The 15,555-nt window shown below is 53.6% G+C and overlaps 1 protein-coding gene across 1 annotated transcript; it reads right to left on the reverse strand.

Moving 5' to 3' along the window:
* Positions 1 to 6,360: 6,360 nt before the first annotated feature.
* URAD (ureidoimidazoline (2-oxo-4-hydroxy-4-carboxy-5-) decarboxylase) lies at positions 6,361 to 14,010 on the reverse strand. The gene is made up of 2 exons (XM_042903627.1): positions 13,800 to 14,010; positions 6,361 to 6,729 (listed from the first exon to the last, which is right to left on the reverse strand). The coding sequence occupies exons 1-2, from the start codon at positions 13,972 to 13,974 to the stop codon at positions 6,380 to 6,382; spliced, it is 525 nt and encodes a 174-aa protein (XP_042759561.1). The 5' UTR covers positions 13,975 to 14,010; the 3' UTR covers positions 6,361 to 6,379.
* Between the last annotated feature and the right edge of the window lie 1,545 nt (positions 14,011 to 15,555).

The following is a 15,555-nucleotide window of genomic DNA, read 5'->3' on the forward strand; positions in this document are numbered from 1 at the left end:
CCCAAGTCACTGAGTTGGGGGAGGGGGAGCGAAAGGGAGAGTCTGCAGTCCTGACGGGGTGGGAATGTGGGAGGTTAAGTGGTGGGCACTTCAGACTTTTGATCTAGCAAACATCTTCCTCCTCTTCCTGGAGACACAATTCCTCTTTCTGTCCCCCACAACCCCCTCCCAAGCCTCGAGCTCTGGAAGCCGAGGCCCAGGCTCAAGCCTGTGTCTTCGGAATGTGGGCATTCTTTGGAACAATCGCTTTATTGGGGACAGCCATTCCCTCCGCCCTGCAGTGGCCGCTTCCTGCGTTTTTATGGCCCGGCCGCCGGCCGCTGGCTAATTGTCCCGGTTTTCCAGCTGTGTCTCTGTGCTCTGCCCCGGAGAAAGGGCTCTGGCCTGCCCGCCCAAATGCTTTGGGAGCAGCCAGGGTCGCTCTGGCCCCAGGGGTCACGCCAGGCCCCAGAGCTGGCTGGACCCCAGGCAACCTGAGGCTCTCTTGGGGTGTGAGAGCTGGAGAAAGGAAATCGTGGTGAAAAACCAATTGGTTTTCTTAATGGAAAATGGGCCTGCAGGGCAGTAGCATGACCCTGCCCAAGGTCCTGGGGTCTGGGCTGTTTGATGAGGAGAAAGGAGCCAATACTGATGTCCTTGGATAAGCTTCTCAGAGTGGAAGTGTCCCTTCACATCCGGCCGCACTCTCAACCAAGAGGCCCATCTGGGTCCCCAAAGGGCAGGGTGCCAAGAGCAGTCAGAAAGGGGTGGATGGTGGCTGATGAGAAGGAAGCTTGGGTGTCTTTTCATCTTGATGGCTTAGCCTTTCTGGTAGGTCTTCACCAGGTGCCTATCCTCTGGGGGCCTCCTCTGGATGGGACTCTACCAGCCTTTGGGTGCACATGTGTGGCCCTGGGAGGATGGGGGTGCCACCCGCAGGAGACCCTGGGGGAGAGCCTTCTCAGTCCCGGACCCAAGGTGCTTGGTGCCTTTCTTAGAACCTTTGGCCTGAGCTGAGAACCTCCTGGGATAGTTGGCCCCAACTTCTCTGGATCAAGGCTTTTTTTCCAGCCAGTACCTCTGGTCTCCAAGTGGCTGCCCTACCAGAGAAGCCTTCAGCAAACGGCTCTGGATGAGGCAAACTTGTGGAAAGCTTGGGGCTGGGGCTGGGGTGGGGCTGGGGCTGTGACCCCGCGGAGCCTGAGCCAAAGCAGGCTTTTAAGGGCAGGAGAGGGTGGGAAGAAAGAGACTCAGGTAAATAAAGCATCAGGAAGACCACAGGGCAGCCACAACGGTTATCAAAGGGACGTGGTCTCTTTGTTGCTAACGTTGTAAAGGCCATTCAACATTCCTTGGAGAGGGTCAGGGGCTTCCAGAATTCCGGCTGGTGGCAAGGGCAGGGGCAGGGGGTGTGTGTTGGGGGGCGCAGGGAGGCACAGGAAGGGGGCGGGCTGCTCCTCTGGGCAGATGAGACACTCCTTGAATCCAGAGATCATTGACAGGACTCTCTCCCTGCTCAAAGGTCCCCAGTGTTTGCTCTAGCTCGGGGCGGCGGTGGGGGGGGGTGTCCTTTCCCCATATTTGTGGCTCTTGAAAAGCGGGGAGCCTGTGGCCCTTGTAAGCCTGATAGGGCAGACCATCTCTCTCCACCTTAGCATGCACGTCTGCTTTCTGAATCCCGTTGAGATCAAGGAAATTATTCAAACAGTGCAACTGCTCCTATCCTTCCTCTCTTCTGCACAGGAAACCCTCACCCTGCATTGATCTGGCTTGTCAGGGTAATTAAGGAAGAGCGAAAAAGAAGACAGTGTTGCAGGATAAAATCGTTCGGCTTGGCGAGCTATACTGCTGTGGAGGAATGAGTTCATCTCTTCTTCACTTGGCATTGAGGGAGCTCGTCAGCCACCACCCGCAATCAGACACGCAATCGGCAACTCCCTCGCACAAAGGAAGGGCTGAATAACGAGTGGTTTGACCGCAACAACCCCACCCTGCCCGGCCGCGGCCCACTCGGCTAACATCTCTGGGAAGGAAATCGATGGCAGTGTCCTTTCGGCCCCATCAGGCCACAATGGGTCCCAACGTGTTCATTCTGAACAGCAGGGAGGGGCCGCAGCTGTCCACAGCTGCCCAGGCTTCATTCCCAAGAGCAGATGTGTCCCTGCCCCCACTGGTGTCAAGAATGTCCCCCCCCCCCCCCGCAAGCAAACCGAGTGTCTGGTCTTCTGTACCTGAGGAAAAGCTCCCGAATTCGTGGGAGGTCACTAGTGGACTAGAGTTTTACCGCTCAGGGGACAGGGTGCAGGGGAGTGAGGAAATGCACTGCCTTATTCCTCCCGTGGAGTAACCCCCAAGCTTTCTTATCCAAGGCAAGGAATATACATTTTTTTTTTTTGTCATGCTCTTCGATCCAAAAATATACTGTTAAAGGCAGGAGATTTAGGGAGATGAGCCCTGAGAGAGGTGCCGAAGTCTGGTTTTGCTCATTGGGTAAATGTCACGCAAATAAATGGCAGTTGCCCATTTTCGTTCTTTCTTCTGAAATTAGAGTCTGTGGTCACTGTGTGGGGATTGGATGAACCACTCTAGCGCCTTGTGGTGGGCAAGCACGGAGAATGATTTAAAGTCCCTCGAGGGAGAGGGCCTTGGGGGGGGGTCTCACCCCAGAGGAAAACCCGCGATGCTGAGAGAGAAATCAAGCTCTCAGGCCAGCAACAGCTAAACGTTATCACTTGGTTTTGACGTGGAAGGCCTTTGGTTACCATTTGTCCGCTCACCAACGTCTGTGCCTAGAGGGACTTTTGCTTATCATATGAAAATATGTTCCGAGGAAACCTTGCACAGTAGGCTTTATGAGGCCGAGGGAAGGAGCTCAGATAAGGTTCAGTTCTCCTTGAGTCACTGGGCCCTTTGGGAAGCTACTCTCTCTGGAGGGGAGACAAAGGACTTACTGTCCATGTAGCACTTCCAGTTTATAAAGGAGAAACCTGAACTCAGAGAGGTTGAGCGACTTTCCCAAGGTCACACAGCTAGCTGTTCCAGTCACTAAAACTAAATGAGCTCCTATAAGTCCATTTTGGGCAACGCGTAGGACTCTGTACAGATGTTAATTATTACTAAGGCTTCTGGTGCCACCCTGGAAACCCAAAACCAACTAGCATGATTCCCGGAATCCAAACTCCCCACACCCTACGCCAAATAGGGCCAGAACAATCAGGTTCTGCTGTTCCACCGTTCGGACTACCTTCCACATCCTACTTATATCTCTCTTTCACAGGCACCTGCTAACTGCCATTTATTAGTTTATCGAATGACAAATTTTCCATAAATTCCTTCCCAGATTTTTCGCCAATTACCACCTGCTCTTGTCCTCCAGTAAATACTTTCTGAAAAGAGCTCTTTATTTTTGAATTGGAACTGATATCCTAAGCCTGATCCCTGAAATTTAAAGTGAGTAAAGAAATGTATGCAAATTAATTGTGCTGTCTGCCCCCCTTCTTCCCATGACAGTTGTCTGTGGACATCTTTTGGACACACAGACCAAAAAGCCTACTTCTTTGGGTAAATACAAGGAAGGCCCCATTCCGTTTCCCGGTGACATACGTGAATACCAGGCTCGGATTGGGCTCGTGAATTCCTAGCAGGAAAGCTCTCAGGTCTTTTTTGCCAAGAGTGATGGCCGGGCGGGCTGGCTTGGACGTTTTAAGGGAGAGGTGAGAATTGGCGAAGCAGTTCCCCAACCTGGGAAGGTAGCATGGAGGGGTTGGGGGGTTAGGAAGAGTGAAATCAGCTCTTCGCCTTCCAGCCGTTTTTAGTATTGCCATTGTGGGGTGTGTGTGTGTGTGTGTGTGTGTGCGTGCGCGCGCGCGTTAACAAATTAGTAAGTAAAGTATGAAATTAACCACCCTAGACTCTGCACCAGCCACTTCTGGGCTCCCGGACGCTCGCGGGGGCGCGTTGGGCCACCCCGCTGTCCCGGCTGGTGCGCACGCCCAGGACCCAGACCGTGGCCCCCGGCCTCAGAAGTCCGGGTTTGTCTCCCGCATCCTGCGCACCGGAGCGCGGAAATGAGAAACATCTCCGCCAGGCCAAAGCCAGCGAAGTCCAGGGCGCGATGCTGTGTGAGCCAAGAGGTGGCCACAGAAACCTCTGCTGCCAGACCATGGCAGCCACGGCTGACCCGCCCGGGCAAGGGCGGCCCCCGCCTCTTTGCTCCTACCGGAGAAAAAAGCAAGAGCTACCTGTGGCTTTGGCCAGGGCCCTTCCCACCCGGGCGTGCGCGTCCCGCATCCCGCGTCCTGCCCTCAAGACTGCAAGCGCTCAGCAGCGTTGGTAAGAGGCATCCTCGGCCAGCCCTTCTTCCCCGTCCCCCTCCCCCTCCCAGCTCCTTTGAAGGGGTGGATCCAGAGTCTTCCCCAGCCGGTACCCCCTCCTGCAGAAATAAACAATTTCTGGCAAGCTTTGAAATGTAACTGTGTGATTGAGGACACCCAGGTCGTGCCCCAGAGGATCTCACGGACACTCGGTCTGAAAATACGGCTGCAAGTCCTCCCCCGCGGGAAGCCTGAGTATCTTAGCTTGAGCACATTTACACGGACAGTCCAGACTCTGCAGCTGGGGCCCCTCTATTTAAGAGACTGACTCATCCTAGGGTTGGACAGGGGGGCTTGAATACACTGGATTAGTCAGAGTCTCAGGCCCGGCCTGTGGCGCTTGTATCCTGGGGCAGAAAGCCCTCTGTCAGGCCAAAGATTTCTTGTGTGTGTCAGTAAAGCCCCCAAGTTACCTTGGCTAAAGTGAGGCAGGCGTCTAGCCCCAGGCCCCAGGGGCCCACTGTTGCCGCCGTAGGGTCCTAGAGCGCAGGAACTGAGTCAAGCTTTGTTGTGTGCACCTGATGCTCCTGCTTCCAGAAAGGCGTCTGGCCCAGGCCCAGGCCAAGGAGGCCTTAGTCTACAGGGATGCTGGTAGCCACAGCTCACTTCCCTGGCACCCCAACCTAGCCCGGCCACCAGCTTCTGGCCTCCGTTCGCCCTTACCACTAGTGGAAAACACCTGCAAGGTGGCAAAGGGATTGAGGCTCCTTGACTGAAGTACCTGGGGCGGCCAGGGTGGCTTCTGTCTGTGGGACTGCAGCCTGACCACGCTGGCTTTTTACGAAAAGGTTTTCTTGCTGCTGCTGCTTACCTGGAAGGGGCGGGGGGGGGGGGCTGGTCACTAATGGAGGTTCCAGTCTTCAAAGGGCCAAACTCTGCCTTCCTTTCTCACCCTATCCGCATGGAAGAGGAGGGGTACGGCTTGTTTCTCTCCTCTGCCAACGGAAACTTAGGTTCGCTGGGGTCGGGTAGACCTTCCAGTGTGTGGGGCTGAGAGAGAGGGAATACGATGAGCCCGTCCTGCACGAGTGGAATTTTGGCCCTCAGTGTAGACAGCTGTCCGGTCTGCAGGGGGGCTCAGGAGCCCCAGGGTTCAGAAGCTCCCCGGAACAGCTTACTCTGGCCAGAAAGATTTCCCTGGGCACCGATTTTTCTCCATCACCTGCTTTGTCAGCCCTCTGGGGGGGGGGGGGAGGGTTTCTCACGTTCACCTCGGGCTAGAATGTGCAGCACTGCTCAGTCAGTGCTATTAAATTATTATTTATTTTATTATTAACTTTGTAATGACCGACGGGTCTCCCGTGGCAGCCTGAGGGTCTGACCAGTCAGCTCTCAAGGGCCGACCTCTGGGAGAGTCGGGGAGGCCGCCTGCCCCTGACTTTTGGGCCCATCCGGCCTGGAGACGCCCCCCACTCCCAACCCTCTCTCAAGGGCGACCATAACAGCTACTCCGCCTGCCCCCACGGGGCGCCTTCCCAACGTCGGCCCATCACGGGGCTCCCTCCTGCCCACCTTCCCCCACACGCGGCCTCCCCGGCACCAAGGCCCCGCACCAGTGTTTCGCCTTCCTGGCTCCAGCTTCCAGCAGGCGCCCCAGAGTGAGAAAACGCCTTCCGCTCGCCTGTAAATGTCGGGTGCGGCAAATGAGGGGGGAGAAGAAGAAAACAAACAGACACACCGCTGCGGAAGAAAAGATTCCTTTTTCCGCCCGTTTTTGCCTTGCGGCTCGGGCTTAGCAGGAGAGGATGGGGAGCCAAAGGCCGGTGGCGTCAAACGGGCTGCAAAGGGAGTGTAGAATCGAAGCAGTGAGCTGGCTCAATCGGGGCGAAGCGCGACCCCCTACAGATATGTTGGCAAAGCGTGCGCGGGTGGGCGGCTGGGTGGGTGGACAAAGGGGCTCATTACTCGCCCGATGGCTCCGCCGCTCCCCTCCCTCCGTGCGCGGGTGGACGCCGCTCCGGGCCCGCGCCAGCCGCCCGCCGCGGCCGGTCCCGACGCGCGCCCGGGGTCCCGGGCTCGCGCGCCCGCTACGGTCCGGCGAGGCCGGCGGCGCCGAGGAGGTCGGCGAGGCGCAGGCGGCCGATCTTCTTCACCTCGCCCAGGGCGGTGCGCAGCTCCTCGGCGGGCGGGCGCTGCAGCCGGCGCGCCAGCTCCCCCGGCACCGCCGCCCGGTCGCTGAGACGCGCGGCGAGCACGAAGGGGAAGCCGAAGCGCGCGCGGTACTGAGCGTTGAGCTCCGCCAGCCGGAGCCGCTCGGCCGCGTCCAGGCTCATCAGGCCCGCGCCCCTCTGCTCCCGCCGCGACTCCGCAGTGAGCGTGCCCTGCTGCAGCTCGCGGCCCGCCAGGTCCGGGTGGCAGCGCAGGATGCCCTCTTGGCCTGCGGGGAAGCACAGACACGCAGCGGGGACGCGTCAGCGCGCGGCGGAGACGGCGGAGAGGGCGCACGGGGCTGCCGGCCGGCCTCCCGCCCCGCCCGATGGGGGGCTTGGGGGAGGGCGGGGAGGGGGGGAGACGCAGGGTCTTCTGGAGGTGACGAAGGGCAACGAGGGGTGTCCCGGATTGCGGGGGCGCGCACCGCCGCAGCCCCTCGAACGCGTCCCGAACCTTGCGCCCCTCGGTGCCAGCTCCTTCGGCCTGGGCCCGGACCCAGGGGCGGGGCGGGAAGTGACAGGCTTGTCCTTTGAGACCTTGGGGCAAGAAGAGCGGAGGGGAGAGGCCTCCGAGGCTCGGAATTTACGACTTGCTCGGGAGGGAGCAGGGACGCGATAAGGAGCCCGAGCGTTTCGTATCTTTTCAAAGTCCTTTGCTCTCGAGGGGGCTTTGATGTCGGAGAGGGCCGGACGCGGGGGCCTGAAGACTTCCTGCAAAAGCCACCGAATGGGTTTCGTTCCGTTCCAGAGGAGAAGGGCGGGGAGGGCCCAACGGGGATAACATCCATGGGGCTCGGCAAATAAACGTCCGGGATTTTGTGATCCTAAGTGTGAGGTTGGGGCGTCTGGAATGAAGCATCCAGAGAAACTTAGAGATGATTAACTGCAAAGAAACTCATTTCCAGCCGGATTTCCACAGCCTTTTGAATGAAAGTGGCTCTCCTCCTTTTAGGAAAATAACGCCCCCTTCCCACCCACCCCCCTCCCCTCCACCCACCGCCCCCCCCCCAGCCCACCCGCCGTCTGAGGGACCCGCCGTCCCTTTCTCCAAATATAGATCCAAAGACAGCGCAGAGAACAACGGAGTTTTCTTGCAAGATAGCTTCTCATAATCTCCGAGGCTTAAAAGTGGAACCCCCTGGTGTAATGCCTGAGCTTTTACATCCTAATCCGGGGAGTTTCCGTGAGCCCTGACCAACCCTTTTTGCTTAGCTCTCTCAAACCAGAATTCAAATGCTCAAGGCTGGGCAAGATTTCCGATATGGTAAGCAGCCAGCCATAATCTGTAGGAGGAGGGTAATGACACCTAACTTGCCGAGTCGTTATGAGGATTGGAGACAATTCATTTCCCCCCCCAACGCAGCACCTAATACTAGCAAACATCCAAGAAACAGCTGTTCTTATTAGTCGTAGTAAACATTCTAACTGGACTGTGGGGCCGAAGCATCTGACTCTGGCGCTGAGATGAGTCAGGAGCTCTGTTGGAGAGGGAGATCATTTAAAACTCGTTTTAAATACGGCGTAAAACCTCCCCTTACTCAAACCTTACGGTTTCTGCCCAATTAAAGGATGGTTGGGATTGCACCTTCCAACTCACAGACCAGGGTCCAGGTCGGGAGAACCGGACCATGTGCTTTTAAGGGAGGATTCCGTGGAGGCTCAGAACGGATTAGGGGACCTGCCCAAGGTCGCTTGGCTAGTAGCTCAAATACCAGGCGACTTGGGGGGCATTGGCCGTCCCTCCAAGGTTAAAGGGCGTTTTAAACGAAAGTCGTGTCACCTGTAATTCCATCTCTACGACACCACTATTTTAGGCCCCTTCTCATGGGTCCTGTCCCGGGGCACTGCAAATGCTAGGTGCTTCTTTTCCCGGGTCCGGGTGGGGCGAAAATGAAGGTGTTAAATTCCCTACCTGCACTGATCCCCGCCCCAGGCCCTGGAGGCTGTGCCCGGCGACCATCCACCACTCCGAATCCGAATTCCCTCCGCACCCACCCAGCCCTGGCCCCCAGCAAACGGCAGACTGGGGAGGGGAAATAGAGTCCTGAGGGTCTCTACAGGTCCTGACCCAGAGAGCTCTCCCTGGCGCCCCCTCCTTGCATATTCAGGCTTTCAAAGCAGCCTTTAGGCGAGGGGGACCGTGACCCAGTCTTCTGACCGACCCCCTGTCTTGACTTCCTTTCCCCCCTATTTCTTATTCTCTAGAGGCCCAGCTCAAGCTTGGGGGAAAGTAGTTATTGGCGGGGAGCGTCGGCGTGGGGCTAGCGTCCGTCCCCATACAGCCCCGAGCGGACTCCCCTAGGGGACCGCGGAGGAGCGGGGCCGGTCCCACGCGCGCCACACCTGCCCCTTTCCTCCTCGTTCTTGCACCTCGCTTCTCACTCCCCTGGGTTGTCTCCCCTCTTGAAAACACCGTCTGGGGTTAATGTTTGCCTAGGACTGAACCTGTGTTTTACACTGTTTGTGGGGAAGGTAGGGGGAAGAGAAGAGAAGGGAGGCCCAGAGAAGGGCAGGGCAAAGAGAAGAAGAAAACACACGCGCGCACACACACGCGCACACACGCACGCACGCACGCACACCTGCGACCCATATACACAGCTGCAGATTAGAGACAAAAAAAAAAGGTGCGAGGGGGCCAGTAGACGATGGTAGCTCAGGAAAAAACCAGAACGTGATCCGGGCCAGCCCAGGACTCCACCTTTTCTCCCCACCACTGACCCCTGGAGTACTATCTGGGATGACGCTGACCCAGCCGCACCGGGCTGCGCACTGGCCAGGTCAGTCAATTGTCCTGGGTTGGCCGGACCATTTCAATGCTGCCTGTTTTCTTCAGTCTTTCCTGAAATCCTACGGCCTGTGCCTTTGGCATGGCACACGCAGGGATGTAGGGGTAGACGTGTCTTATTTGCTGCGACCACAAGTCATCAATCTTTGCATCTAGGAGAGTTCCTGGCACAAAGCGGACACTCTTCGTTTCAATAGGAGAGCAGAGCAGGCAACTGGCTTGGAATCCCATTAGAGGCCACCAGGGTCCCTACATCGGGACCAACTAGTGTGTTCTCCCTGCCGGTACAATGGATCATCTATTCCTTCTGGTGTGTGTGTGTGTGTGTGTGTGTGTGTGTGTGTGTGTTGATGTTTATTTTTGAGAGAAAGAAGGCACATGCACAAGGGAGGGCAGAGAGAGAGGAAGACAGAGGATCAGAACCACACTCTGTGCTGACAGCAGAGAGCCCGATGTGGGGCTGGAACTCAAGAAGATAATGACCTGAGCCAGAGTTGGAGGCTTCAAGTAGGTCGCTTAACCAGCTGAGCCACCCAGGCGCCCCCCCCCCCATCTGTTGTGTTCTTGAAGCTGGTCCTCTTTCCATATCGAGACTATAATTTCAAACATCCGTTTCTTCCCCCCTCACTCCCGGCACTGCCTTATCCTCAGCAACCACGAACACGCCTTAGAGTCACTCGTCCCACCAACAAAATTAAACTCTCCCTTGATTCCCTATTGCCCTCTAGCTTCTCCCTATATCTCTGCTCCTCCTTAGCAAACACCTCAAAGGGTTTCTCACCTCCTATCCCAGGTTCACTCTATCAAGCTTTCAGTCCCACCCGCCATCCAGTCTGCGCTCATCAAGGTCACAGATGATGGCCATCTTGCCCAAACCCAGCGGCCTGTTCTCCTGTCTTCTTCCTCAGCCTCTTGAGAGAATGTCATATGGTTGTTCCTCTGTCCTTCTTAAAAGATTATCATCACTCGCCTACTTTCGTCATTGGTTCCTGTTCTGCCAGATCACTAACACTGAAGCACCCAGGACTCAATACTTCTCTTCCCCTCTGTATTTGCACAAATGCCCAGGTGTCCTCACTGGGTCTCATGGCTTTAAATGCCATCAGTTTGTTTTTCTTTTTATGACACCTGGATCCAAAAAGTCTCAGGTTCCTTTTCTAAGATGGCCTTCTCCTGGAGCTTAGACCGCTTTCTTCTCATCTTTTGGTTTTTGGGACTCCAGTGTCACTTCCTAAGAAAGACTTATTTTATTACATATTTTCTCCTAATACTTTTTTAGAATGTGAAATTATCTCATTTACTTATGTTAATCCAGTCTCTCTCTACTAGAATGTAAACTCGTTGAAGGTAGGCACTTGTCTTGTCCACAACGCCTGGGACAATTCCTGGGGCACAGTGGGCGCTTGACCGACACATCACTTTTGGGAAGGAGTGCCATATATATCTTTTGATTGAACACATTTGAACAGCCTCTTCTAAATACCTGAGAGCCTGCATTTCAGGGAATTATTAGTATCTTTTTTATTCATTCAACAACTATGTTCTGAAAGAAGTATTAAATAATAAATTATGGCATTATTGCAATTCTGAAATGTCACAAGGAGATGCACTTTTTATCTTTGATTTTAACACAAATTAGTACTGAATTGGGGTGTGTGTGTGTGTGTGTGTGTGTGTATGTGTGTTTCAACTGTCTTCCCTTTATTTTCTCCACGCCCCTTGGCCGGAAATCAGGAACTGATTGGCTTGAAAGGGTGCTTGGCCAATTAGTGCTAGAACTGAATATTAATCCTGGACTGCCACCTACTGACCAATAATCCTCATAGTGTAACCGGAGTGGATTGTCAACCTTGGTTTACTCTACAAACAAGATTTTGTTTTCTGCTAATTGTAGAGGATTTTCTTAGATCGTGTATAAAACAAATCCTTGACCAGGTAGATCACCCTATCCCGAACTTTCTTTTAAGGCCTCTTTTCGTTATGGGATTAAAAGACTCTATTACATTCCCGACTCTGCAGATTAAAGCTAGACTATGCAGTAAATCCTGTTTTATTTGCTTATTGAAATAACCCAACATAGGATCTGGGACATCAAGCATTAATATGCATTGAATAGATTAGTGAATGAATAAAAGAACTCCCTAGAAACTCTTTTTAGACTGTTCTGATTCTCTAAAAAATGCTTCAAAAGCTGCTGGGTTGACCATCAAGGTTTGAATCCCGGTTCTGCCACTTTCTAGCTGTGTGTTCTTGATCAAGTTCATTATCCTTTCTGTTCCTCTGTTTTCTCATCTGTAAGATGGATATGATAATGATAATGCTTGTTTTATAAGATTATCATAAGGATTAAATGAGTTAACAAATGGAAAGTGTTTACAAAAGTGCCTGAAATACACCAAAAGTAAGGGTTAAATGCATTTTCGCTATTATTATTTTCATCGCTCACGTTGCCTCTCCAACATCATGGAGGTGATTAGATTCAAAGTAGCCACCCTTATAGCTTTGAAGCCCTGCTCCCAGCTGCCTAAGAGAATGTGGACACTGGCAGAGGACTGACAAACAGGATCCACATAAGGAGGTCCCTGCAAAGAACGGTGTCTGATGCAGAAGGGAGCAAACACCCCAGTGACCCCAGCTCCCTCTGGTCATTTTGTCCCATGGACCTGTCACTAAAGTCGCTCCAGGTGAAATGTGTGGGGAGAGGGTACCAGGATCCATCACCTTTCAAAATCATCTTACGATCTCATCTTCTGAACCGTTTCACGCATTCGATATTAAGTCCCTATTCACTGAGCGATGTAGGATTCTGACACCGACCAGAATACGGAGCTCCCACTGAGTTAGGAGAGGGATCAAATACAAGCCTCAGGAGGGAGGGGGTGAATGCCAATCCCCATATCCCGCTTTGCTCAGGACTGTGATTGGATTTGACCTTAACCAGACCTTAACTAACCTTAACGAGAACCTCTGCTCAAACTGATTGGAGGGACTGCTGAGGAGAGAGAAGACGGAAATAGGGAAATTTTAATTTTATTATCTAAGTTCTTGCCACGGTAAGCCCTAAATAAATGTTGAATAACTGGATAAACCAGTGAATACTGGGTTTGAATTATCCATGCAATCCTTTCCCTCCCCAGCCCTACCACCCCTTAGGTATTGAGACAGATCATGGAATTTTTCTCCTTTATTTTTTTTTAACGTGATAGAAAAAAATGCCATTCATAAGGCATTCACACCCTTTAAAAATTATTTCCCCTCTGGCCTAGAAGCCTTCCATTTGACCTGCCTTTTCCTGTCAGACATTTAGAACATGGGCTCTGGTAGCCTCTTACTCTTTCCAGCTTGTTCTGCAGGCTGTATGCTGACAAGGGGAGCCTCTCGGCTCATCAAGCTGGGACTGACCATCCTGTGAGTCATCGGTCACAAGGCTTGGTGTCCTTCAGCCCCACGAATGCCCGAGCCCAGTGGCAGAGCTGAGAGAGGCCCCGAGAAGGGGGTGACTGTCAACATTTCTGTCCGTTTGATTTTATAACACGATCCTCTCCTCTTGCTAAATGTGCCCCAAATCAATTAAAATGAGTTCCTTATTTGGGGGACGTTCGGAAACCCCCCCGGATGTCAGACTCTGGACGGATGGGCAAGACTGTCCGTTGGCCTCATTATGGAGGAGAAGACCGTGGCGGTCCTCCTCTCCCCCACCCCCACCCCCACCCACCAGGCCTCTGTGGGAGCCCCTCTGTGAAGGCAGCCCTTGCCCCTCGCCTCCCTTCAGGCTTTTCTGAAGATACCCGAACAGCCCCGGAAGCAGCCCTGACTCTAACCCTCGGTCTCTGAATCCCTGTGAGGCCCTGTGTCACTCTGAGTCACTTGGGGTAAGCCTAAACCTCCACCCTCCTCACCCCACACCCGCAAGGGTCGCCTTGTCTCTCTCTAGCCAGAGGAAATCAACAATTTCTCTCCCTTTCGCCAGAGGAATTCCTTCAGATTTTTGTCTTTTCCTCTTCACTCCCTTAGGGAGTTGCTGATCTGAGTGAGTCTACTTTCCTCGGTGGTCCAGTCCAAACTGGCCCTTTCTGGTAAAAATGTCAGCCATTTGCTCTTTCCCCTGGGCTCCTGAGATATTCTGATACCGTGCTGTCTCCTCTCTTGCATACAGGACATTCCCAGAGCCAACACACTTGGCTAAGAGAGGGTGGGCCCTCAGCCTGACCTTTGGCCTCTGTGGGGCTGCGAGGCCCGAGGAGAACGGTGCCTGTTCCTCTCGCATCGTGACCTCGTGGCTTTAATATTTAACAACCCCTTTACCCGAGCCGACCTCCCTCGGCAATTCTACCTCCGGCCCGACACCTCGCAAGCGTCTGACCCTCATTGACCGAGTCTAAGGAGATCGAGCCTTACGATAAAAATACCAATCGATACGTCAGTGATAAGCAACTAGGCTAAAATATCTCAAACCATTCGGGTAAATACGCTTGAAAGCCCTTCGCACAGACTCTAATGCCGCAGCCTCACCTGACTGTGGAAGGGCGTCAATAAAGGCAAAAAAGTGCTTCTCTAAATCTTCCGAGTTGGAGAACGGGCGCTGGGACCACACAGCAGCCGCAATCAGAGGGCATCTCTCAACGACATTCCCGAACACGTCCACAAATTCTCCAAAGTCCATGGAGTTGACCTTCTCCATGTCCATTGCTTGCGTTCAGCTGGACGAAGCAGAACGTCAGCTCCCCCCTCGGCAACTGAGCGACGCTCGGCCCGCTCACCCGCTTATATTTGCCGAACACACAAGCTTTTTTCGTGGTTGTGTGTGTGTGTGTTTTTTATGCAACACCCGCTTGGCATGGTTTGAATGCTTCTGGGAACAGTGGGTCCAGAGTACTCGGGCGATGGACAAACACAGGCTTCAGGCTCCAGTCCAGGGAGCGGAGGGCTCTACGGGAGGAATGTTTCCAGCTACTCTGCTCCCACAAAGCCAGGAGGGACCCGATTTCACTGTGGGCCTTCAAGCCAGAGAGACTCTCGGTGTCATGAACATTTTAACGCCAACGTCGTCCCGGGAAGCTCCGTCTGGTAACTCAGAGACTGGTCGCAAGTCAACCCGCTTGGAATTTGATTTCCCCTCTGTTGCCGCTGTGGGGCCTGGTAGTGTGCTTTACGCGCTTTCCCTGTATTTCGGATACCTAAGACATCAGGTGCTTTATAAATGCTCTTGAAACGGGATGTGGTCTCAAAGCAATAACTCTGCCCCATTCTCAACTGTCCCTCAAACACCATTATGTGCTGTCTTCTTCCTGAGAATATATGCTTATCTGAAATCACTTTGCTTCTTATATTTACTTATTTGCATATCACCTCTCAGCTCTGACCAATGCCATGAGCCTGGAGACAGCGTGTCGTGCGTGCTTCTGTGTCCCGGGTGCCTAGAACCGTGCCCACGGTAGGCGCATAATAAACACCATGGGGTGAATTCGTTGACCCAATGACCACATGGATCGAATTTCTCACCCGGAAATCTTTCATGGGTGCTCAAAATGAAAACTACCGTGGAAGATAAATTCAAAGAAAAGGAGGGGAGGGGCTCCTGGGTGGCTCAGTGGGTTAAGCGTCCAACTTCGGCTCAGGTCACGATCTTACGGTTCCTGAGTTCGAGCCCCGCCTTGGGCTCTGTGCTGATGCCTCGGAGCCTGGAGCCCGCTTGGGATTCTGTGTCTCCCTTTTCCTCTGCCCCTCCCCTGCTCCCGCTCCGTCTCTCTCTCTCTTTCAAAAATAAAATAAAACATTAAAAAAAAAAAAGGGTTGGATGCTCAAGCAACTGAGCCACCCAGGCGCCTCAAAAATTTGCTTTTCAAGGAAGTAAATCCAGCGCCCGAAGTACCACCGTTGCTGGCTTGTCTTCAAATGTCAAAGAGGAGATACGAGATTAACATTTACGTGTAACATACTTGTGTGTATGTGAAAGCACATTGAATCCTGTGGTGTATGAGTTTCAGGCAGTAGAACGCAGCGTGGAGAACACAGACCCGGGAGGGTTTTGATCCCGGTTCCGCCACTACAATCAGACGTTTGTCAAGATACCGAACCTTCTGTTTTTCAGCTTGTCTGTAAAATGGGGACAATGACGTGTTCACCTGGTGGTAGCACTACGTAGGTGTTGGCTACTATTTTCTGTGTCGAATCTCTCCATTGGACCAACCACAGAGTTTTCTCCTCTTTCCTTCCCGCCGTTAGAGTCTTTTGCTTGTCCATGCAGGCTTTGCGGTGGGCCCAGTCA

Source organism: Panthera leo, chromosome A1 (assembly GCF_018350215.1).
Source record: "Panthera leo isolate Ple1 chromosome A1, P.leo_Ple1_pat1.1, whole genome shotgun sequence".
Lineage (NCBI taxonomy): Eukaryota > Metazoa > Chordata > Mammalia > Carnivora > Felidae > Panthera > Panthera leo.